This window comes from Diaporthe citri (genome assembly GCF_014595645.1).
Source record: "Diaporthe citri strain NFHF-8-4 chromosome Unknown scaffold_9, whole genome shotgun sequence".
In the NCBI taxonomy this organism is placed as follows: domain Eukaryota; kingdom Fungi; phylum Ascomycota; class Sordariomycetes; order Diaporthales; family Diaporthaceae; genus Diaporthe; species Diaporthe citri.
Window position 1 is genome coordinate 2364062 of NW_025064854.1, and position 22902 is coordinate 2386963.

General features: G+C 55.1%; 8 protein-coding genes across 8 annotated transcripts; 3 read left to right on the forward strand and 5 right to left on the reverse strand.

Annotated features, from left to right (window-relative positions):
* Positions 1 to 167: 167 nt before the first annotated feature.
* On the forward strand, positions 168 to 3331 carry INS49_015741 (uncharacterized protein; the record flags this gene model as incomplete). The annotated part of the gene is made up of 4 exons (XM_043176419.1): positions 168 to 350; positions 406 to 925; positions 988 to 1937; positions 1982 to 3331. 4 exons carry the CDS (start codon positions 168 to 170, stop codon positions 3329 to 3331), a joined length of 3003 nt encoding a protein of 1000 aa, XP_043019874.1.
* A 936-nt stretch (positions 3332 to 4267) lies between these two features.
* On the reverse strand, positions 4268 to 4979 carry INS49_015742 (uncharacterized protein; the record flags this gene model as incomplete). Its single annotated transcript, XM_043176420.1, has 2 exons — positions 4268 to 4674; positions 4784 to 4979. 2 exons carry the CDS (start codon positions 4977 to 4979, stop codon positions 4268 to 4270), a joined length of 603 nt encoding a protein of 200 aa, XP_043019875.1.
* Positions 4980 to 5707: 728 nt separating this feature from the next.
* On the reverse strand, positions 5708 to 7942 carry INS49_015743 (uncharacterized protein; the record flags this gene model as incomplete). The annotated part of the gene is made up of 6 exons (XM_043176421.1): positions 5708 to 5710; positions 5828 to 5953; positions 6018 to 6191; positions 6253 to 7520; positions 7626 to 7815; positions 7856 to 7942. The coding sequence occupies 6 exons, from the start codon at positions 7940 to 7942 to the stop codon at positions 5708 to 5710; spliced, it is 1848 nt and encodes a 615-aa protein (XP_043019876.1).
* A 4139-nt stretch (positions 7943 to 12081) lies between these two features.
* INS49_015744 (uncharacterized protein) lies at positions 12082 to 14239 on the forward strand (the record flags this gene model as incomplete). The annotated part of the gene is made up of 4 exons (XM_043176422.1): positions 12082 to 12179; positions 12407 to 12827; positions 13351 to 13624; positions 13890 to 14239. 4 exons carry the CDS (start codon positions 12082 to 12084, stop codon positions 14237 to 14239), a joined length of 1143 nt encoding a protein of 380 aa, XP_043019877.1.
* A 318-nt stretch (positions 14240 to 14557) lies between these two features.
* INS49_015745 (uncharacterized protein) lies at positions 14558 to 16400 on the reverse strand (the record flags this gene model as incomplete). The annotated part of the gene is made up of 2 exons (XM_043176423.1): positions 14558 to 14976; positions 15035 to 16400. 2 exons carry the CDS (start codon positions 16398 to 16400, stop codon positions 14558 to 14560), a joined length of 1785 nt encoding a protein of 594 aa, XP_043019878.1.
* A 1524-nt stretch (positions 16401 to 17924) lies between these two features.
* On the reverse strand, positions 17925 to 18957 carry INS49_015746 (uncharacterized protein; the record flags this gene model as incomplete). Its single annotated transcript, XM_043176424.1, has 2 exons — positions 17925 to 18139; positions 18189 to 18957. The coding sequence occupies 2 exons, from the start codon at positions 18955 to 18957 to the stop codon at positions 17925 to 17927; spliced, it is 984 nt and encodes a 327-aa protein (XP_043019879.1).
* Positions 18958 to 19820: 863 nt separating this feature from the next.
* Positions 19821 to 20467, reverse strand: INS49_015747 (uncharacterized protein; the record flags this gene model as incomplete). The annotated part of the gene is made up of 3 exons (XM_043176425.1): positions 19821 to 19894; positions 19953 to 20115; positions 20246 to 20467. 3 exons carry the CDS (start codon positions 20465 to 20467, stop codon positions 19821 to 19823), a joined length of 459 nt encoding a protein of 152 aa, XP_043019880.1.
* Positions 20468 to 21141: 674 nt separating this feature from the next.
* On the forward strand, positions 21142 to 22817 carry INS49_015748 (uncharacterized protein; the record flags this gene model as incomplete). Its single annotated transcript, XM_043176426.1, has 7 exons — positions 21142 to 21475; positions 21535 to 21601; positions 21650 to 21758; positions 21808 to 21978; positions 22037 to 22108; positions 22159 to 22438; positions 22552 to 22817. 7 exons carry the CDS (start codon positions 21142 to 21144, stop codon positions 22815 to 22817), a joined length of 1299 nt encoding a protein of 432 aa, XP_043019881.1.
* Positions 22818 to 22902: the final 85 nt, after the last annotated feature.

Consider the following 22902-nt stretch of genomic DNA (forward strand, 5'->3'; position numbering starts at 1 on the left):
TTCATGCACACCCCCCACCATCGATCCTTTCTGATCCCTGCCTGCACTCTGCACAATTGTCCTTGTGCGAAAACGCTCAAAAGTCAACAAAGCATCGCGACGTGTACCAGACCGTCACCCCACGTCTCAGACTCGCAAGCACAAAGCTTTTGGGTGTCGCCTTCGCAATGGCAAGATACATGGGTGGCCCTCGTGATCGCCGTGCTCGTCGCGGCCGTCCACCATTGATTGTGTCCCCCGTCTCGAGCGATCGCGAGACGGGTGACAGCGACGATGATCAGACGAACACGAATTTGCAGCAGACTAATGACGGGATTCCTGACAGCGATGACCTTGGAAGCAGTTCTCAGGTTTGTTTTCTGCCTATAGCAATACTTTTTTCCTTGGCTGACAAACCATTTGAAGTATGACCAGGATGATGTTTTGCAGCACGGCCAAGTCGAGTTGAACTCTGAGATGGAAGGGCATGGAGAGACTTTGGAGGGCGAGGACGGAAACGGCATCGCCTACCATGATGACTTCGACAGCGACTCCATCATCTCCGCTGTCAGCTATGCACCTGTTTACCCTGTTCGCAAATCCGACGAGATGACAGAGGATGCACTCAGTGAAAAGGGGCCACCTCCAAAGAGACAACGGTCTCTGAGCATACCCATCCACTACAAGTCACGCTTTACCACAGGAATGCCCATCTTCGAGCCGCAGCCGCTGCCCATTGCGTATGGGTGGATGGTCAAGGGGACCGCTGAGCACGTCGAGGACCTCCACCTCTCTGGCATTCCATTCTGCACCAGAGAGGTCCATTCCAAGATGAAGATCGAAGTCTTGGGGGAGTACACTTGGATCGAAGTGACCCCAAGCCAGCAGGAGAGCTACGAGAGGTTTCCCGCAATTTATGTGCCAGGCAAGTATCGACATCTCGAGTGTCAGCGTGTATCTCATATGACACTTTTCTTGTGACGGGAGTACTAACAAGGACTTTTGCAGGCAACGCCCGTACATGGCGAGGTCTCAAGATCGACACAAGCCTCGACCAGGACGACATCCGATCTACCACCTCCCAGACAATCCGCGATGATAACCTCAACCGCCAGCCCCGATACCCCTACGAGCCCACCTTCCGCGCCCTAGAGTCGGCCCAGAACGCCACCAGCTTCAAGGACATCGACGTCGTCACCGACGCCGAGACCCTGACGCAGCTCCTGTCCTTCATAATGGGCACCTCGTCCGCGCGCCGCGTCAAGGAGTCCTTCCGCCTCGAGCTCACCAGCGTGCGCAACACCCTCTTCGTCCACGCCAGCCACAAGCCAGGCAGCAGCCAGGCGGGGCCGCCGCCCAAGAAGACCCGCCACGACCCGAAGGTCTCCGTCCCGGACTGGGCCGCCGGCGTGCTCGGGCACGCCGGCACGCGCGCCGCGAGGCTGCCGTACAGCGGGGGCCACTACCGCCTCGTGCGGTACCGCTTTGGTAGCGTCGTGCTCGCCGTGCGCGTCAAGGTGGACTTCGTGTACGAGCACCGCAAGGACTCGAGGCGCGCGGGCGCCGACCCGCTGCGCGACGTGCAGCCCCAATTCATGCCGCGGGAGGAGGGCGACGTCGCGCAGGTCTGGAGGACGACGGTCAAGAGGCAGGGGCTGGGGACCAAGCCGGCCGGGGCCGGTGTCGCGTCCGTCAGGTACGTGTGGCAGGACCCCAAGGCCAGGATGCGGGCGCTCCTTCCGCAGCTGTGGTTCTCCCGCTCGCCCTTCGTCGTCGACTGCCAGGTCAGCTACCCGGACCTGCTCGTCAAGGAAGTCGCGCTCGTCAACTCCCGGCAGTGGTACCCCTCGTACGAGCGCGGGTACCAGAACAGCCTGCGCCGTCTAGCGGGTCTGCTGAAGCACCTGCAGGAGCGGACCCGCGAGATGGGCGGCAACATCGTCCTCATCGCCGACCCGGTGCAGGTCTGCTTCGTCCTCTCCTCAAGCCCGTTATCAACAAGCCGGCCCTGCCCGAGGAGCTGGTGCTGAAGTTCTGGGGACCCGACACCGAGAAGGAGGAGCGAGAGAGGCAGGCCGAGATGGACCGCGCCAGCACGCCCGAGCAGGAGCAGAGCGACCTGACCGACCTCAGCGACACCCCCAGCCTTCCCCCCGGATCGGACATGGACAATGTTCGCCGTTCGCAGCCGGACAAGTCGCAGGCCAATGCTGAGGAGACGTCCTCGGGGATAGCTGGTGGCAGCCCTACCAGGGCGGAGAGGCAGCTCGCCGAAGGCATCGACCCCGTCCAGATGGTTGAGCACTGGAACCAGTCAGTCAACAATCCTGTGCAGCAGTCAGTCGAGCATGACGGAGAAAGAGACGAGACGAACAATGAAGACGATGTCCAGTACGACGCCGATGCGAGCCTCGACGGATACCGTTCCTCGTCACCCCAGGATAGCGTCATGGTAGGCGAGTCTGCACATGAGCCTGCGTGTGATATGGTAGGCGAGTCTCCGGGGGAGCCTGGAGTTGAGGGCGCCGATGCCGTCCTAAACAGCCTGGCTCTCCAGATGAACACCGGCGGAGCGACGCAGGAGGGTGACGACAGATTGGCTGCCGTAGCCCGCAATAGAGACACCGAGGTCCTTCGAGGTCAGCACTCCCTCCTGATGGCGGACCGCCACCTCACCGCGGGGATGCACTCCTCCTCCGACGACGACGAGTGGCCCCCCAGACCACGCACCGAGCTTCACGGCCGCATCACTAACGCGGTTCCAGACACAGGTCAGGGTGGTACATCTGACGGTTCCGAAGCGCGCGGACAAGATTATCAGGAGTCGCGAAGCCTCAGTCCCTTCGAGCCAAACCCACCGACCCCAAGAGGCCCATCCGACTACGAAATCGACAACGACGGGAATATCGTCGACCGGCACCAGGGCAACAGGGAACGAATGATGGCGGACTCGAGCGACGAGGATGCGGACTCGCCCCCGCGCCGCGTCGCACGCCCGTCCCACCGAGTCTCCCGGCGCCATGACCTCACGGCCAGCGGACGGTCCCGACTGAGCGAGCCTAATGCTGGTTGGCGGCGTCGTAATCGAATCGAGGCTAGCCCTGAAGACGATTCGCAAGCGACCGAATCCCAAGGAGGGGAGGATGATACCGAGGACGCGACTTCGAACGGTGCTACGAGCCAGGAGAACGGCCGAGAGAACGACCAGGTGAACAGCCACGAAAGCCAGGAGAGCAGCCAGGGCGGCGCATTGAACGGTCATGTTACCACCAACGGCCACTCGTCTCGCCGTCGTCGGGTAAACGGCTCCCGCAGCCGGGGCGACGAGTACGACCCTGCTCATCCGTTCTGAGCAAGTCACCCGCGGCTTTGCCTCGTGGCATTTTCCCTATTACACAGAGCACCAGCATACTGTGAGGATGAGTTGCTGTGACAACGCTGGTTTTGAGATTTCCGAGCCTTTGCTTAGTCTGATTCGGCGACGATGCATAAGTTTGGAGGAGAAATTTGACGCACTAGGGCCTGGGAGTCATCGGCCTCGAATGCTGAGATGAGTTGAGATGGCCGACGCTTGTTGCCATTTCGCCACCCTCGCGGGAATACTTTGCTCGCTGGAAGTGAGCTCTTGTGGGGCTGGGCTGACATTGGAAAAGCTTCATCTCTCTCTGGCAACATGAATTTATTTATGGGCACTGCGAGTTTCATCAGCTCTGCTCATTCTTGCGACTCTTGGAAACACACCCATCGTTTAGGGTTGTTCTGGTGGTTCACGGTCCAGGCGAGGATTGCGCATTGACCGAGGTTATCGGCACATAAAAGGAGAGAGAGAGCAAAGGAAGGACGGAAACCGGAGTCGGTCGGAACATTATGGCCCTTGAGAAAAGCCCCGCCAAAGTCAGTCGTTCATGTTTTCTTTCAACTGTATCCATGGCGAAGCCCCAAAAAGTTCTCCCCTCAAGCACCCGTTTTACACCTGTCTGGTGACCAGAACCTCGTTCGAGCAGCTGCAGGGGGGATATCACAGAACAAGTGGTTCAGTGTACCATACCTAGGTAGCGCTTTTAGTGCCCACTGTTAATGAATGACGATAGACCAACCACTCCGATCATGCGCATGAACTCCTGAATCCGTGATGGGTTGGATTGGACCGTGGGTATTCGATATGTTTTCCCAGTTCGTCCGGCCGCCTCGGCCTCTGTGCCGTACTTCCTGTCGCCACAAAAAGAAAATCGCTTTTACACCGCAACCCTCTTCATCTCCTGCTTCTTCATCCGTCATGATGGGTTCGTCATGAAGCACTGCCGCCCTTACCGTCCTCTGTAACCCCAGCCCTCATCACAAACTCCTCCTCCTCCTCCCCATCCCCACCGCCCCCACTCACCTCGAGCCCCCCAGCAGCCTCGTCGAGCCCCGCGTCCGCGTTCTTGGTCTCGAGCTTCTCCATCTGCGCCAGGAAGAAGTCCACGACGTCGTGCTTCTCGCCGAAGCTCGCCGAGTCCAGCGGCACGTAGTTCTTGTCGTTGGCGACGGCGGGCGACGCCCCCTCGGCGACCAGCAGCTTCACCAGCTCCAGGTGGCCCCCCAGCGCGGCCCAGTGCAGGCCCGTGTTGCCGAACTCGTTCTGGGCGTCCAGCAGGCCTTGCTTCTCCTCCCTTGGCCGGTCTGCGAAGTGGCTGAGGATGATCTTGACGATTTCTGTGATGGTATGTGTCAGTCGGGGTAGTATATGTCAAGAGGAGGAGGAGTGAGGGAGGAGGAGTGTGTGGGTGGGATGTGTAGATGCGACGAGGTGCTGTATGCCTACCTATGTTGCCGTTGCCTGTTGCCATGTGGAGACATGTGGACTTTCCCTCGTCCTTGGCTGCTGTTATGATCTCGGCTGGGGACACGCCCTCGCGTGATGATAGTGTTGCTAGTGACTCGTTGAGATCTGCGACTTCGCCGGCCCGTGCGAAATAGATGAGGTCGTCGATGTCATCCTCGCTCAATTTGGGTGCCATTTTTGTGGAGTCGTGGTGCCTGTTTGGGAAACTTGGAGCTGTGGCGGTGCGTGTGTGGGGTACGGTATGAGATGAGATGAAGAAGTCCTGAAGGTTCCCGCTTGGTTGGGAATGACGAGAGGATATTGCTCTGAAGGGGTGTGTTGGATGTAAGGCGTCGCTCAGGGCAGGAGTGAGTGAGCGTCGTTCAGAAATTTTAGCTGCGTAAAATTCAACATGCACAGTGTTTTGCGTACAGTCTACAGACTGTACGGACACGGTCACTAACAGGGATGCTACTACCAATGCTGCACTACTGGACTGACTCCCTGTGCAGCGCGAGGCTGTGAGCCAAGCAAGAACCAGTGCCATGAGACAATGGCTGGTCGACCAAGAACATCACCTGTGGGAGATATTTGTGCTGTATCACCTCGTGCCTAGGTCGGGGAACTCTCCTTATGACTTGTGGCAGGTCTCGAGACAAGATTTACGATACTGAAAGTAGCCGGCGAAGCGAGTCCGAATGAGAACGTGTCTTGGGGGTCAAAGAAACAGCAGCAGAGATAGGAGTGGACAGCGAGAATTGCGGAAAGTATTCAACCTAGATTCCTTGCCAGCGATCTTTACTGACCAATGTGGGCGCAAGTTTGGAGGCGAGCCGCCTATGTATGCTCGATCCGAATCTCGATCCCTAAAATCAGAAGTGGGCGTGACATCGTCCACTATTATCAGACAAACGCCTTCACAGCCTACTGGTATCACTTGACTTGGATGGGTAAATAGAATCTGTTCGTATCCCTCTAGTATAGGGTGTGTGAATCTAGTTATTTCTTTTAAATATCAATCCATCTCGCCATCCACTTATTTACAGCCGCCTTCGCTTCATCAACCAGGCCAAGCTCAAGCAGTAGCTGGACAGCGCCACGAATACCCGAGTCAAGAGCTGAGGCGATCCAAGCATGAGTGTAAGAAGTGTGCTCGCCAATGAAGATCATCTGTTTCCCAACCGTCAGAATTCCTTTTCCCCTGATGGAGTCGCAGTGGTAGGTGAGCACTTACATTATCATACGTTTTGAAGTACTCGGGGATGTAAAGCTGGTGCTGGCCGGCGATGGGGTCTGCCCAGCTACCGCTCTCCAGCGGGTCGAGGACCCAGCAGCGGCGGTTATATTTGCCCGTATACAGCTCTCGGGCGTCCTCGCCGTGGATCTCGATCATGGCGTCTAGCACGTACTGCACGTGCTCCTCCTCTGAGACCGAGGCCCAACGGACGCCCCAGTCTCCCGATGCGTACGAAGCCAACATGGTGGCGGGGCCGGTGCCGTTTGATATTGTATGAGGGGTAGCACGTGGAGCCGATGCCAGGAATGTCGGAGGTGGTGCTGCAGCCGCCAACGATGGGGTTCTCGTAGTGCTCCCAGAACCGCTCGGAGAACTCGAGCGCCACCTTGCAGGCGCTGCCGTACTGGAGCTCCTTGATGGCGTTGGAGATGGTCAGAGGCAAGGAAGGCAGGCGCCATTTGCGGATGATGGAGAAGGGCACAGCGAGGAGGGCGTAGTCGTACGAGGCGGTCTCAAAGGTCTGGTTCATGAACGACTCGCGCCATTGTAGGTTGACCTTGGAGTTCTCTGCGTCAAATTGGACGCGCTCGATCTTACGGTTCATCGTGGTAATGTCGTCGACAAGAGGGTGGAAGGCCAACGGGAGTCGGGAAAGACCGCCGTCAATAGTCTTGTATGATGTTGCAGAGAAGTACATGCCCGAGTAGAGACTTTCCCAGAAAGACGTGGTGGAGTAGCTGCCGAGTGCGTCGGTCGAGTTGAGTGAGCCCTTCAGGTAGTTCACCATGAATGCGTACTCGGACCAGACATCTCCTCCGAGGCCTTGGAGACCAGAGTCAAGAAACTCACGGTGGGCCTTGAACATGTTCTGCGCCATACGAACAGAGAAGTCGCTGCCAGGCATATACTCATCAACCATCTCGTCAAGGCTGTTGGTAGCGTCATCGTAGACAGTGGCAGCGGCAGCAAGAGAGGAATTGGCAGCAATCTGCGCCAGAGTTGGAGGGAGGCCATTAGCAAGCTTGAAGCCGTTCTTGTAGGAAAGGCCGTTCTGGTTGCTCTGGATCCAGGGGATGAAATCGACACTAAGGTTCTTGTCGTGGCCGTTCAGCTCGTTCATCTCGGCGGCAAGCTGGAAAACGAGCTGGTGGTCTGTGATGTTGTAGGTTGTGTTGGTTTCGGGGTCGACATAGTGCTCAGGGAAGCGCATTGGGCCCATTTCCTGATAGGAATAGTCGAAGGGACCACCACTGAGGTACTCTGTGTGAACGCGGCCTCCGAGACGCTGACCAGCTTCGATAATGCTGATGTTTGTCATACCGGCTTGGCTAAGGACGAGGAAGCTCATCAGACCAGACATGCCGGCGCCGACAATGGCAACGTGCTTTGACTTGGCAGTGTCAACATCAACGGCGACGGGCTCCTTGTTTTTCAGGAGGTTGACACCCTCGAACCAGGCGCCCAGCGTATCGATGCCTGTATCATTGTCCATGTGGATAGCTGCGACATGTAAGCTTACGCGGGGAGCAGCATCACGGCACATCGAGGGAACTAACATCTCTTGCACCCGACGCTTCCAGTTGTGGTGAAGCGTCTGGGGCTCACTTCGGCCCTTCAACTCCCCAGAGACGCTCCACGCGGAAACACATCCATCGGAAAATGCATCCTCTGGGAGGAGCCAGACGAGTCGCTGAGAGTCGCGCACCTCCGACTTGATGATGGTGTGATGAGAAGCGTCCACCGAGGAATCTTGGCATGATCCATATGTGAAGGTGATGGGTTCTTCGATAGACTCCTTCAGCGAAATGTGAATATTTAGACACGCGCGAAGTTACTGGGCTTCGTAGCTCGAGCTTCATGGGAAGTCCTGAAGCCGCCACGAGGGCGCTTCCGGCCACTAAAGAAAGCAACCACCGAGACATCGCGGAGGAAAACGGTCGCTTATAGTCTGCAGAGTGGACCTTGGCATGGGCACGAGTTTCTGAGAATATTCCTTTCCTCGCCGGACATGCGACCACGCATTCTTATAGATGATCGAGGCATCTTTTACAGTGAGCCGGTCGCGATTAAGACGCCGGCCGTAATGCGGAACTTGGTCAAATCAATATCAATTCCGGTGGAGAACGCGACCGACACCAATACCATGAACCATCTTATCAATGGCCGCCTTCACAACATCGGCACTCGCGTGGCATCCGGCTGGCGGTGTCGGATATCAGTTGGGGCATAACAGCGAGATCCGGAACATCTGTAGAGAAGTCCGGTCTCCATCAGGACTTTTCCCCGCCTTTGAGTCTTTTTTCTCACCAGAATAGGCAGCCATGCCAGAATAAGAAAGGCGGATCAAGGGCAATTCGCAGCTTGCCATGTGGTCAGCATGCAGACTGACGGTGTACACGCCTTCGGGCAGACTTGGCCAGTCCAGAGGGTTCGAGTCATTGGATGCTGGACCTTATCAGTGGAGTGGGAGCAGTGTAGATGGGAAGATAGGGCAAAAAAATAGTAGCGGCCGTTATGACTATTTGCTTGGACAACAAACTTATTCAGCAGAACATCATCTCTCTGCGCTGGAGATGTAAGGAGAGAATGTGAATTATTGTGTAGGTGTACACTCTTGAGAAGACCAGGCGGCTGCTAGGCTGCCCATCTCTTATGGCTGCTATCTGCACACTACCTCAAGCTATGAGTATCATCAACATCGCCAGCAGGAATTGAGACGAGCGAATCAAGAGAATTGGTTACTCGAAATCGGAACACTGATTTGTTGGCCGATGTACCATGGGCCACAATCTCAACATACAAAACCACGTCATATCCACTCCATATCAGCGTGGACAAGTGAAACGGCGTGGGATCTCATTATGTAAAGAAGCATAGCACTCGATTTGTGCGCAGTTGAGCACACCGCACTTGTAAGTATTGGCAAGTTCTTCCGCACGGACACGAGCGAGCCGGGTTCTTTGATATTCTGGAGATAGGGAGGGGCCACAGCTCCGCTGCTGGTATCTTGGAGTCGTTAACGTCAGCGAGCTGACCAACCCAGCCCCGGCAACGCGAGTGGATTTCAAATCGCAGGACTGTCACTGCTCGAGGAAAACGGCCATCATTGCCAACCGGAGCCGGACCCTGGAACTTCGGTTAGTAATGCAACGTAGCTTGGAACGGAAGCAAGAAGAAATGAACCCCTAGGCAAGCGCCGAGAGTTGTGATAAGGACAAACGCCGCAGCTCTGGGACCGGTAGTGGACGAAAACGCGGAACGCCATTAATTGGTCAAAAGATTGCCAGGGTCGATCCCGCCGGGCAAGATAAGAGATGCATGTGGGCGGACAGCAAAGGTGGTTGGTAGAAGTCGAAAGAGAGAGGAAAACATCAGTGATCAAAAGCGCACCGGATAACGACGTCTTGGGAAGCCGTCATGATTGACGTTGACAGAAACGCAGCATTTACTTGGGAGTCTATGTCTTGTAAAGGGCACACAGGCTGCAGTGTCGTAGAGACCAAACTTTGGTGCAATGGCATCATTGGCAGCCAATGGGAGACCCTGGAGAGACAGTGGGTTGCTTCAGGCTTTGCCCGAACCCTCAACGTAAGAACGATCTGGTGGGCCGGACCGGTCGCCAAGCTGCCGACTTTATTCATGCCGTAACGCGGTCTCCTGCCCGCGAATGACTTCTGGCGCTGTTGAAAATGTAGATTTCAGATAGTATTTATCTGTAAGTCATTCTATACAACAATGACGGTTTCATACCATAAACGTACCTGCACGCCATACTGGACAGTGCATGATTATATACCTGGATCCTCATGCGGTTTTCCAATCCTGAGCCAGCCTCCAGCAGTAAGTAGACCTGAGCACAATGAAGCCCGCGGACTGGTAAGAGTGCATAATTGACTTAGTGCATATCCTGTGGTATGCCACTGATGACACCACCGAAGCTGCTTGCTCCTTAGCAAGGAGAAGCTGAGTGTGTGAGTCGGGAAATCTCTGCAATGCCCAGATGTATCTTTTGGTACCGCAAACATGCACTTGCGACTACCGAATCTCATTCTCAATTTACGCTTCCCTATCCAGCTCGGCTTGGCCCACATGAATTCTCCGTACTGTTATGCCCGGAAGAGAAGTTCACACTGCATGACAAGAATACCTAACATAGAACACAATTTCCTGCCAGAGCTGACTTCCCACGAGATCCGTGAGCGGCGTCAAGAGCGAATTGCCAACTGGTCATCCGTTCTGCCGATCTGGCTTGATCAGGGGACTCCGGAGCGATGCTCGACTACATATGTCTCGGCCCAAGCCAACTGCACATGCATGTTGGAGTTATCCAAGTCGGTAGGTATGTCGGGTTCACACGGCTCCTCTGCTTCTATGGACTTGGTATTGAGGGCAGGGGAGATTCGTTTCAGCGGCTCCGGATGAAGCTCCGGAACACGCTCCCAAGTGAGGCCATTGAGGCCTCGCATAAAATCAAAGAAATTGATTTCCGTAGAATGCTCCAGGTGCTTTGCAACGAGTATCGTAAAGATTTGTGGCCATGATTGTATCGAGTCAGATCTTTTCGAAATATAAAAATATTACTAAGATAAAGCTTTATAGCTATCAGACGAGGACTTCATACATTTGGGCTCTAGGGCTTAAGAAATAATAGTCTCTTCTAGATTCTGAATTATATCAGCAATTATTTCACCGTTTACAAGTCCATGAACATAAGAATCTCCTAGAAGCTCGTATACCGCAGGTCGAGAGCGGTCCGTAACGCCACTATTCCATGGCCACCACCAGCGGGACCTGATGTTACTGAATTTGTTGCCAGTGATTGTCGCATCATCATCTTCCCGATACCGATGTCTCAGGACAAATGGCCACTTCGAACCTTTAAGAGCCCATATCTCGTCACCGTGCTTCGTTTTACCCGGTCTGAGGCTTGATAGGGTAACAGGACCTTCCTGATCACCCTGCGTGCCCCCACCGGCGTAGAGACCTTTAACAAGTTGTGACTCGAGTGCTATAGAGGATACGGACCGTCCTCTCGCCCCAAGAAAATCGTTGAAGAGTGTGCTGCATATCTTCTGAGACTCAGACCCGTGTTCTGGTACATCATAGTGACTTATACATGTAGAAAAATTGTTCCATGGAAAGGTCATATCCGGCGCGCTTAACTTGGCAACTAGAGTCTCAAGAAAATCAGCAGAATGCCCTGGACTCTTAGCATACTTCGCCACATCCTACTCATTCAGGACCGCCCCCAAATCGAGCGGCTTGCCATGGTAGCTGCGTTCCTGCATCTTGACACATACCAAAAGTAATCGGAGGTTCGCGCCGGCAAAAGCGGACCGTAAGACCGGGCGGTACATGCAGCCCCTGGTGCGTTAATAACAGTCACTACCTGAATTTGTATGGTGCAACGTTATTCACTATTGCGAGATCCTATACGTCGTCACCAAACATATATAACTAAAGCGAACGACTTGTTGTCATCAGTCACAAAGGTAATAGAATTTAGTGTTAAGATATTTGCTACAGTCCTACACATGCAACATTAGTTGTCCAGCACAGGTTGATGGCCACAGCCAATTGCCTTTGAGAACGTCCCTAGGGAACTATTCGCGTTCCCCAGAGACTTAAGAATTTCTTTTGCAGCATTTTAGGCAGTACTTAAGGCAAGATTCCGAGACATATATCAACAGTTCGTGTCTAAGCCGATGGAAAGGGGAATGGCGTGGGATTCGCTTAAGCATAGTTAGCTTATTCCAATGCTTGGAACTTGGCACCTTGCCTGATATTAGCAAAGCCCTCGAGAAATTGAACGATGCAATGTGCAGATGCTCTTGGCGGAGAAGGAGTACTTGCATATACGAATCCATCGCGTAAGTTTGTTGAGCCAATACCACTCCAAACGCCTAATAGGCTAAAGGGTCCACGGCGGAGAGAATGGGCTCGTTCGCATATAAATTGGCGCGATGGCCACAACAATAAGCCGCCGTCGTCCTCCATCATCAATATCGACCCGAAGTTTCACCCCAAAGCACAAGAAAGGGCAGACGCACGTACAGCCACCATGAAGGCCTCCATACTTAGCACTATCGCAGCGTGTCTACTGCCTATGGCAACGATAGCTTCACCGAATGAAGGCGCCCATGGTCTAATCAAGCGAGAGTAGGTGTTCCATGGCTCACTCACCGCCAAGGTGTCTGTTCAAGCTGGTGTACTAATAGCATTGTTCATTCAGCTGTCCAAGTGTATTTTCATTGCAGCTCACAATTGAGGACAATTCAACATACTGGCTTGCACCGTAGGTACTCTCAGCTTCATGGCCTACTTCTACGGTGGCTGCCATCGACGCGCAGTGTAAAAGAGACTCACTCAACAAATATTGTCAAAAGTTATCGAACGAGGTACACCACCAGCGGTCGCCGAGGCCGTATCTTCCCCTACGACTCACGCGATACCTACGTCCTGACCAACGACACAGTCCTCGAAGTCGTCCACATCGACTTGCCCCCCGGCACGATCGACGGCCCTCCCCGCTATGGGTTCGCTTTCCCTCTTAACAACGGCACCCTCGCGATGTACTTTGTCATGGAGAGTTACTTTGAAGAACATCCGGAGCGCGCGGAGAACAGCCAGGACTTTGTGGTCACGACCATTGACGCGGCGACGTGCGAGGTGACCCTGAGCTTTGGGGGACAGCAGCAGTTCCTGCACTTCCCGGCGAAGGGCAAAGGCGCGCCACTCATCACATTGAGGACGGATGATGTTCCGAGGGCGGACGCGCATGCGGTGCAGACGATCACGGCTGTGCCCGTGAACCCTTGGCCTAATTAGAGCATCTGAATGTCGGTTTTGCACGGGGCGGGCGTGGGGCAGCATGTTATCAAATGAATGACCAATGCAAGTAACACGATTCATGCACAATTGAACTGTAAGCATGATGCGATGACATACGTAGACCAGCTTGGACCGGGTCCGGTGAATATCAAACATTGTGGTGGGCAGAGAGTACCGACTCTACTACCGAGTACTTGGCTGAGAGGGGCCTCAATGTATCATAAACCATAAACCATGACACGACCACGTGAATATGCATTTATAGTAGAAATGAGTTGCTGACGAGATCTTTCAGGGAAGAGACATTCTGAGTTCGGCAGGGCGGATGTTTTAACAAGTTCATATGAGTCCTTAAGGAACGAAGACGGGGGAGGGCTGTCAAGTCGCGCCCCAGGGCAGATTGAGTTTCTGTCTGCGAGTTCGTTCGCTGTTTCCCCGAGGGGCAACCGAGCAATTCAAAGGCTTCGTCCAGCTTTGCATCTGCGCATCCCTCCTCCAGCACAAGCCGGAGCACATCTACCTCCCAGGCAACGAGGAAGAGCACCTAGCGGAAGCCACCGAGGCTCTCCAGAAATACGGCGGCATCCAACAGCGCATCGGCCCCGTGCATGTCGGCCTCGAGGACCTAGCAGCCACCGGCTGCGCCGCGAGGAAACTCGCCGCCGACCTCCCCCCCCCCCCCCATCGCGACGCCCTGGTCCTCGACGCGGAACTGGGGCGTGGGCAAATTTCGGCGAGACGAGGCGCCAACGTGTTCGAGCGCCAACATGCAGGTGAACGGCGTGGGCGCAACTTCCACCTGGCCATGACGCTCCTGGCCCGTATTGCGCGCCCACGCCTCAACGCCGCCTCGTCCTGCTGTCGTCGGAGCTGCCACCGAGACATGACGGGAGGGTGGTGTGTGGGGGTTGCGTACCCTCGCCGAGGTCAACACCGACGCCGGGCCGGCGGTGCCGTAGAGCCGGTCCAGGCTGGCGCAGATGCTCCTCGCGCGGGCGCCGCGCCGCCGGGAGCTAGCGGGGAGGCTAGGCCTCGCAGCCTGGGAGGCGCCGTGGGTCCTGGCGACGCACCCCGGGGACGTGTCGGCGGACCAGCCTGAGCAGGCTGTCGAGGCGTGTGGGACTATGGTCGAGGCTGGTGTTACGGTGGTCCGTCCTTTTTCGAAGGACCCTGTGGACGAGGGGTGTTGGTCGGCGCTGTTTGATGCGATGAGCAGGCGGGTTGGCGAGGAGCAGATCGACGGCGCGTGTGTTGTGCCAGACTGCAAGGTCACAGAGCCGAGCAGCCAGGCCAGGAGCGAGGAACTGCAGGAGCGGCTGTGGGATCTGACTGTGGATGTGTCGAAGGGGAGGCTGGGTGATCTGCCGTATTTGAGAGAGCAAGCATAGATGAAGGCATGACCGACAGAGTCAGAGTTACATTAAATCACAAACGAAGAGCAGGAGTCTGACATGTCATACGCGGTTGTGCCCGAACGAGTGATTTCAATGACTGTATTGGGAGTCCATGCTGTCTAGTCCCCAAACTACGCAAGTTCGGCAGAGACTAAAGGTACTATACCAGGAAGTCCTGTAGAATACCCAACGCACAACTCTGCGCGAGCCATGATGATCCAGGAATCCGGGCCGTACAGGTAACCCTAGCAGCCTCCTCCTCATCGCGGCCAGACTCCCCCGAGGCAGGTACGTTGCCACATCCAGGGACATTCAATACTTGAAGATCTCCTTCTGCGCCTCAGCCAGCGACGGGCCGGCGTACTCCCTCGCCCTCTTCTCCCAGGCCTCCCTCACGACCCTCTCCCTGTCCTCGTCAACCGTCGCCTTGTACGTGTCGTAGTCGCGCTCGGGGATGCGCGCGAACTGGCCGTCCCAGATGCCGTCCTCGATGACGCGCACGTACCGCACGCTCAGCAGGTCCTGGCCCTCCTTGAACAGCAGGGGGCCGGGGCGGCCGGGCCGGGCGACGTACTCCTCGATCGCGTCGGTCAGCTCCCGGAGGCGCGCGAGAGGCGTGGGGCGCAGGAGGCAGCCCTTGTGGCAGTACTTCTGGATGAGCTCGACGATCTCGGCGATGGCTTGGTCCCACGCGAGGGCCTCCTTGCCCTCGGGCCAGGGCTTCGTGCGGTCTGTGTGGACTTTCGTTAGAGCTCGCGGCGACAGTCTCTTGTCCTGAGGGTCTCTTACCTGGCTCAACCACGACGCTGGTCTCGATTTTGGCTAGCTCATAGTCGGGGAGGTGCGGGGGCTCATCGGCCCATGTCGGGGGAAGGGGGTCGACTTTGTCGTAAACGACTGGCTCAGGATCGGTGGTTGTTGGAGGCTGTTGGGCTGGAGAAGCAGGCGTCTGGGCTAGAGTAGCAGGCCTCTGAGCTGGATTAGCAGGCTTCCTCTGTTTCTTGGTGGGTTGCTGGGAAACAGCCTGGTCTGCAGCACGCTTAGCACTGGGGTTGGCGGCGGGCTGTCTGGTCGCCGGAGGAGGAACGCCGTTTCTGGGAGGCATGTTGTCGCCCTGGGGAATGTTGCTGCTGGATGCCACAGGTGGGGTTGCAGTTCTGCCCTGGACGGACTGAGGAGGCGTTTGTGTGCTTGACGGCAGATTGTACCGCGTCATGGGCTGAGGCACAGGTTGAGCCGGAGGGGTTCCCCGGTGGGTGCCGTTTCCTGGGGGCATGAACTGGGGGAATTGGCCGCCGTTGAAGACGGGCTTGGGAGGGGGCGTCTGGGAAATCCGACCTGCAGTCTGGTATCCGTTGGGCCGGAAACCCGGGGGCAGATGATGACCGTTGATTATCTGTCCATAGTTGCTGGCAACGCCTTGCCCGTTACTGGCCGGGGCCTGGCCGGGCCTGGGAGCTCGGGGTGGCACGCTGCCGTGACGAGGCACGGGTTGTGGTGCCAACTGGGCCGGTCGAGGCATAGGTTGCGTTGCAGGGCTGGCCTGGTACAATCCTGGGTAAGTCCCTGCTGAGGTACTGGCTGGCACATTCTGAGTAGAAGAGTTGCTGTTGGCTACAGGATGAGGCGTCTGGGGACCTGCCGAAGCAATATTTCTAGGCGCATATTGAGCGGGATGGTTGCCGTTGGCGATATGACCAAGGGCCTGGGGTCCTGCTGGTGAGGTATTGTTCGACACATATTGGGTGGAAGGATTATTGTTGGCGACATGATGAGGTGTTTGAAGACCGGCTGGTGAGTTCCAGTTGGAAGCCACAGCCTGAGGCGCTGGGACTCCAAGTCCACCCTGACCGGGCATGCGGTGGTGGATGGCCGGGACTCCAGGACCGCCCTGGCCAGGCCTCTGGTTGTTCAACGGCATGTTCCTGTTTGCTGGGGGCATATGCTGGGGGCCCATTGCCGTGCTAAACATGTGGTGGCCTGGTGACTGTGGCACTGGTTGTTGATGGTTTTGTGGCATAGTTGTGGAAGAGATTGGGGGAGAAGCGAAGTAGACGTTGTGTGGGAAAGGATACTGGCCCTGACCTACAGGAAGTCGTGGGTGGTAAGAGGTGGGCACCTGAGAGGGCGCCTGAGACTGCGCCGGATTGCTCATGATTGCTGATGGATGAATTGATTGACAGCAGGAGCAATGGACGATTGACTGAGGTCGGTTGTGATGGGAAGGAAGGAAGGAAGGGAGGGTGAGAGGGTGGTGGTTCAAATTTGAATTTATACAACTCAAAATTTGAAGGTGGAAAAAGATCAGACAGACCCGGGGGAGTGAATGAGGTGGATGCTATTGTAGGTGCCATTGTGAGTGCTATTGTCACCGACGAGGGCCATGGGGAACCAATGAGGGGGCCACATTCTGGCAGAATACCAGGCTTGCCTGCTTCTAAAACTCACTCAGGAAGATTGTGCCTTCTCTCAATCTGTATCGTGTATCTGTTATCTAGGTGTCTGCGCTATGGTGCGTAGTCTGACTTAGATTGAACTTTGAGGACCAGCTCAAGAGAACATTTTGTAATGGGGATAATGAAGTCCTCCTCGTCTCACAATGTTCCTGAACAACAAGTATGTTCAGGAAATAAGTATACAAGAACATAGAAGACATGTCATAGTATAAAGTCTGTGGAAATAGGACCTCCCTCACATTGTTGCTAAGCATCATCAACCTCGGCTTCAGAAAGCATTGGCGAGGCCACTTGGGACTAGCCAGCCTCGTCGACCAACGGACCCAAGTCCACCACACCTAGGCCCTGCACAAGGTCGTTCCTGTGCTTGTCCCTGCCCCCCTCCCTCCAGCGTACATTTTCACCTGGACAGCAAGTCTTCACTACAGACAGCAGCTTCACTTCAAAAAGCCCAACCCAGCATCTGACTTTCACTATTCTCGAACTCTCCATGACCTTTATTCGACTTGTTTTCACAGTTGACAGGTGAAATTATCAACGCTGGATATCCAAGGGCGACTGCTATAATTGAGGGTCACCCTCGATCGTGCTGCACATGCCCCTTGCAATGGGCTCGGTACTGCCATGGAAGATGGTCTGCAATCTTTGGCCAGGGTACTGTACATTTGCCTCGTTTTGCTTGTCTTGGGAGCTGTTCAGGTATCAGTCATCGTGATTTGGCATCTACGACGCCCAAGTTCAACTCAAAATGCAAGAGTCACCTGTTCATGCGCAAAGCTAACGAGGACAACGATGCGGTTACACTGACGATCCATGCTCTGTAGCAGCAGCTTATCATGCCTTCGCAAATTCATCATTCGGGACTTGAGCAAAAGTTTCATTCCTTGTCGTGGCACATACGCACCAGTATCGTGATGCCAAGTTCGTAAAGGCGGCCGCAAATGTGTTGGGTGGTCAACTCTCTATTGAGCTGCTAAGTTCACAATTGTGTGGGAAGACGAGGCAGCTACTCAAGTTTGCTCTCCAGGAAGGCGGTTTTCCAGGTAGCCAATTTGGATTTCTGTCAGGAGCGACGCAAATTAATGAGGAGATGGGCCATCCTCTTCGTTGACACTTATCTAGGCATGGCCATCCATGCTGCCATTTGTCTCCTGGCCAACATCCGCTTCCATGGTCCTTTCAAGGAATCTTCACTGAAGTCTTGCTCGAGGCTGGAGGTGGCTTCAATGCGAGTCCTTGATCCTTCCAGTCCAGCGTGTGGCCTTGCCGAGGGCTCGTTGAAGCAGAAGCCTGTCGTCCTTGGTCAGGCCACCAGAACGTAGACCTCCACAGGCATCAAGGTGCATCATATAATCGTCAAGCCTGTCAGCAGCCCGCACAGCTTTTGAAACAAGACTGTTGAGCTCGCCACTGGTGCTGCCAGAATTCTGGTCGGAGGCTGTGAAATGTCAGCTAATGCCCTTTCCAATGCATGGTGTTGCTCTTACCAGTCTTCTTTTGGCCCTCAGTGATCCTCAAGCCCTTGTTCTCCAGGATTTCCTGCCACTCGGACCACATTTTCTCGAAGGCCGGGTCCTTGTACCACCTCTCCTCGACCTCTTGCTGCTCCTCTGATTTGAAGTTGATGTACCCCACCAATCTGGCCAGCTCTCGAACGTTGTGATCCTCGGCCCTCGGGATGAACGTGCCGATGGTCCTTCGCAAGAACGCCATTCGGCCCTCACGCAGGGCGTCGAAGGTGCAGCCCACGTGCTGCTGGAGGGTTCTGGCTCGCTTGGAGCTGAGTCCGCAGGCCTTTCCGACCACGCAGAGGACTGGGCCTCGGCCGATCTTGAGGTAGAGGCCCTCGAAGTGGAAAAAGCATTCGAGGAGAAGGTTGGCATTCGTGACCAAGACACTGTGGGGTTTGGTCGGGCTGGGCGGCCTGCGGAGCTCGTCCTCAAGCGCTTGGTACTCCGAGGGGATGGGAGTCATGAGGGCAGCTTCGGTGAGCTCGTCTGGGAAGGCGCTGAGGCGCATCGGCTCAAAGTACTCGATCTTCACTATGGCCTGCTTGTACTTGTCCGACGTTGGCTCCACGAGGATGTCACGGTTTGCAGAGATGATCTGATCGTCGCTATCCACCGTCACATAGTCAGGCTCGACAGGGGAGTTAGAAGCGTTGCTGCCACTAAGGCCATCATCCAGAGATTCCGCTTGCATAGGATCGTCGATGAAGACGAAATCCTCTGGTCCGCCGTTGTCGTTTGCTGACATGACGACGTGTGGAGGGTGAGCTGAGTGTTGCTTGGTTGATAGATTTAAGGAGGATTGCCGCTGGCGAATAGACCATTAGCGATCTGTGAGAGATGTCACATCTATAGACGGAGGGTGCTTGAGCGGTTGCCTTGCCTAAGACGAAGACGGGAGAGGGGCAGTCGCTAGTGATGAGTGGCCGATTTTAGAGACCACTTGAGCAGGCCTTACCAGTAGGAGTTTTTTGTGGTCACAAAAATCGACGGCAAGAGGTTGGCGATATTGTTGTGTTGTGCCTGAAGTACAAGGTCAATGAGTTCTTGGTGGAAAGGAGACGGGGGGTTGCTATGAAGAGGCACAGGATTCCAATCGTTCTGCAGTTCATTGGATGCTGACTTTTGCTAGGTCAGGCAAGTGAAAAGCGAGTTCAACCTCCAGGGTCAATTCACTGAGGGAGAGCTACCTAGGTATGACAAGCAGACAGTTTTAGGAGCATTCACTGTGACCACTCCGCCACAGAATCAATTGGGAACAACAGAGGCCTAGGGGGATTACTAGCATATCTCCAAGAAAAGCAGCCAAAGCGACGCAGTTGGCTACCTATTAATGTGACACGTGCAGATGCCCAAGGTCAAGACACGATGGGCCCCCAGCAGCTTCAACGAGAATCTGACCTGGTAGTCACCGCCACCATTCCTCCCGTGGCAAATATCACCTCATGAAGAACTGGAGCTTGGCATAACGCGATGGTGGATTTCATTTTCTCATTCTTAGCTGTTTGCCGCATGGAAAACGCATCAGTCCTAGTACCAATATCAAATTACTGATCACTTCCCACCATACCAACATGCCCTCCTCATCCAGCTGCTCTCTAGTCCAGGAAGTTAAGCCTTGATGGCAGCCTGCTCGAGGTCGCGCAGCGCCTCGATGCGCTTGTACTTAGCATCAGAGATGACCTCTGCAGCCTCGGATTAGCATCACAACAGGTAAGAGACAAGAGGCAGGATGAAACTGACCAGCAGTGGCGTCGCTCGAGAAATGAGCGCTCCACTCGACGTAGGTGCTTCCACCGTGGGCACCGGCAGTGACAGCGTGCAGGCGGATCGTGCTCAGGACGCTGGAGTAGGTGAGCTCAGGGCTGGAGGTGATGATGCTGTAGGTGATGGTGTGGTTGATGGACTGCATGCAGTTAGCGGCTGAATTCCAGCATGGCTCTCTGTGAAAGGCTGGGGAATGGGTGTGTTGTTGCCTCGAGCGAGTTGACCCCACAGGTGGGCTAGCCGGCTTGAGGCATGGATCGACGACGTACAGAGTGCTCCTCCTGCTTGACCTCATAGACGCTTCCATCCTTGAAGGTCCACTTGACGAGGTCGGCCTCCTCGTTGGCGCCCTTGACGAACTCGGACTTGGACAGGGCAGTCCAGAACTTGGAGAAGTCCTGCAGCTTGATGAAGTGCCAGACGTGGGAGAGGGGCGCCTTGATGACGACGCTCTCGAGAACAGAGGTGGAGGTGGGGATGTTGGACGACATTTTGTGTGGATGTGGGGATCGTTTGCTGTAATACACACAGAAATTGGGTGGTTGTTGGGAGGAGTGGCTGTTTGGTGAAAGCTCTGGGTGTGTGGAATTGAGGAAGATGGAGAGGGGAGAGATCAATGACAGTCAGCCAGTCCCTGCGGATATTCCAGTAGCTCAAATTCTGTTTTGGTGACTGTCTCGTTTGATGGCCGTCACAAGAGCTGCGGGTGGTTCAAAGGAGAGGGTAAGGTGGAAAAAACGTCATATGGGGTAATCTCCAGGCACACGCCTCGGGGTGCGCAGCGTAAGCTTCAGCTCGGGCTGCTGCTGTTTCCTAAACGGGACGAAGGTCAACAAACGACTGCCCTGTCAGGCAGGAACGGTTTGCAAGTCGCACACAGCTTGCCAAAGCAGCTTCCCTGACAAAGTAAAGTCCCTGGAGGAAACGGCACAAGCTTCCAAGGTTGTCAGGAAAGAGAAGGTGCGAATCTGCCCAAGCAGAAGAAAGGAATGCACCTTGCTCAAGTGCTCGCAGCAGACAGCCACAGCGAGCCATGGAGCCATGGAGACCAACATCATTGAACCGATCTACCAGAGAAGAACCGTTTGACGACAAGAAGACACTCGAGATCCTACCTATCATGTGCCGATAAATTTTCCATTGAATCTGTCCTCCAAATTCTGCCATGTCTTACGACCTGTCCCTGGAGGTTGACACCTTCCCGTCTACGCCCAGCGGGCCTCCCACGTCTCCTCTCTTCTTTGACGGGATCGGCCATGACGAATTTGACGCCTCGCAATTTTCGCAGTCTTCCAGGGTGATCACCATCCATGACGACAACCCAGATCGTACCCAGACAGATCTTGTCATCTCCAAGATCGAGGAAATCTTTGCGACCATGGTTGATGTTCTCGCTGAAGGCGGCGATGCACTCGTCATCCCGTACCGCAGACGAACATCTCAGAGGGAAGGAGTGCTGAGGTTCCCTGGAAGCACAGTGCAGGAAGCCATCAAGTTCAGTCAGTCCATCTTGTGCCTCGGATTAGGTGCAAACACCCTGACAATTTCGCCTTTCCAGCCAGGATGATGCGGATCATGGAGCTGGCCCGCGAGGCACTGGTGTCTGGCCGTCTTATCAGTAAAAGGTGCGTGGACTGGATTCAAATAGCAACATCAACCTGACAAAAGGCCAGGAACATTTATTACCAGGATCCAGACCTCTTCAAGAGCCAGAGCAACGTTGATGAACTGGTCGACGACCTTGCGTTTACGCTTGGAGTTGGCCGCAACGCCCTGCATATTGTGCGCATCCTTTTCTTGAACCGATGGTGATTTGGCGCTGACAATTCAGGTTGCCGCATCCAAGGGTCTCATCGCAGGGCCATTGAGATTGACCACGAAGGACGACACAGTCGTCGCCTGTTCATTTGACCAAGATCCCGGCGAGACCGTCCCTTCTATCAGCACGATCAGAAAGATCGACTTTGGAGAGACGAGATGGATTCTTGTCATTGAGAAAGAGGTACTTGCTTGATTTGCTGCCACAGAAGTGCGGGCGGGATTGACTGATTCTGAGCCAGGCAACCTTTCGCACTCTGGCGGCCTCCCAGTACTGGAGACACTGCATCCATGGTCAAGGCACTATGATCACAGTAAGCAACCCCACGGATGCCACCAAGCTCGGGTACTCATGAATTTCCAGGGCAAAGGCTATGCAGATCTAGCCACACTCGAGTTTCTAAACTTGATCCATTCGGCACGACCGCTCATGCCCATCTTGGGCGTCTTCGACTGCGACCCGCACGGCATCGAGATCATGCGAACATACAAGTACGGCAGCCAAAGACTGAGCCACGAGGAAAACGCTCGAGTGCCGGGCATGCAGTGGCTCGGCGTCAAAATAGATGATATCCTGCGAGCCATTCCGCCGGCCGTTGAGGAAATTGGATCACAGAGCTCCCTTGGCCAAGCAAGCCAGTCAAGTCAGTCGTCATTCGGCCTACTCAGCCACGGTTCACAAGGATCTGCGCCCTCAGGCAAGCAAAGAACGACCCAACGTGCGTGACGGCTTCATACTGATGGACTAGTACTGCAGGATCGCAGCCAGTCCGACAGCACAGGGTTCGAGGTCCACGAAACGCAGCCGACTCATTGATGCCGCTGACGACGAACGACCGCAAGACAGCCCAAAGGATCTTCGGGGCCATGACAGCAAGGGGCAACGAACTCGATCACGAAGAGACGGAACAGCTGCGGGAGATACAGGTGATGCTGATGCTCAACGTCAAAGCCGAGATTCAGGCAATCGACAATATGGGCGACCTCTCCGATTGGCTGGACGAGAAGATTGGGATGGCTTGAGCTCATGCGTGTACACAGACAACCAACCAGGTCGCAACGCCGAGTGCGGATATGTTTGCTATAGCTTTGTGGCCAGATGTTTGCT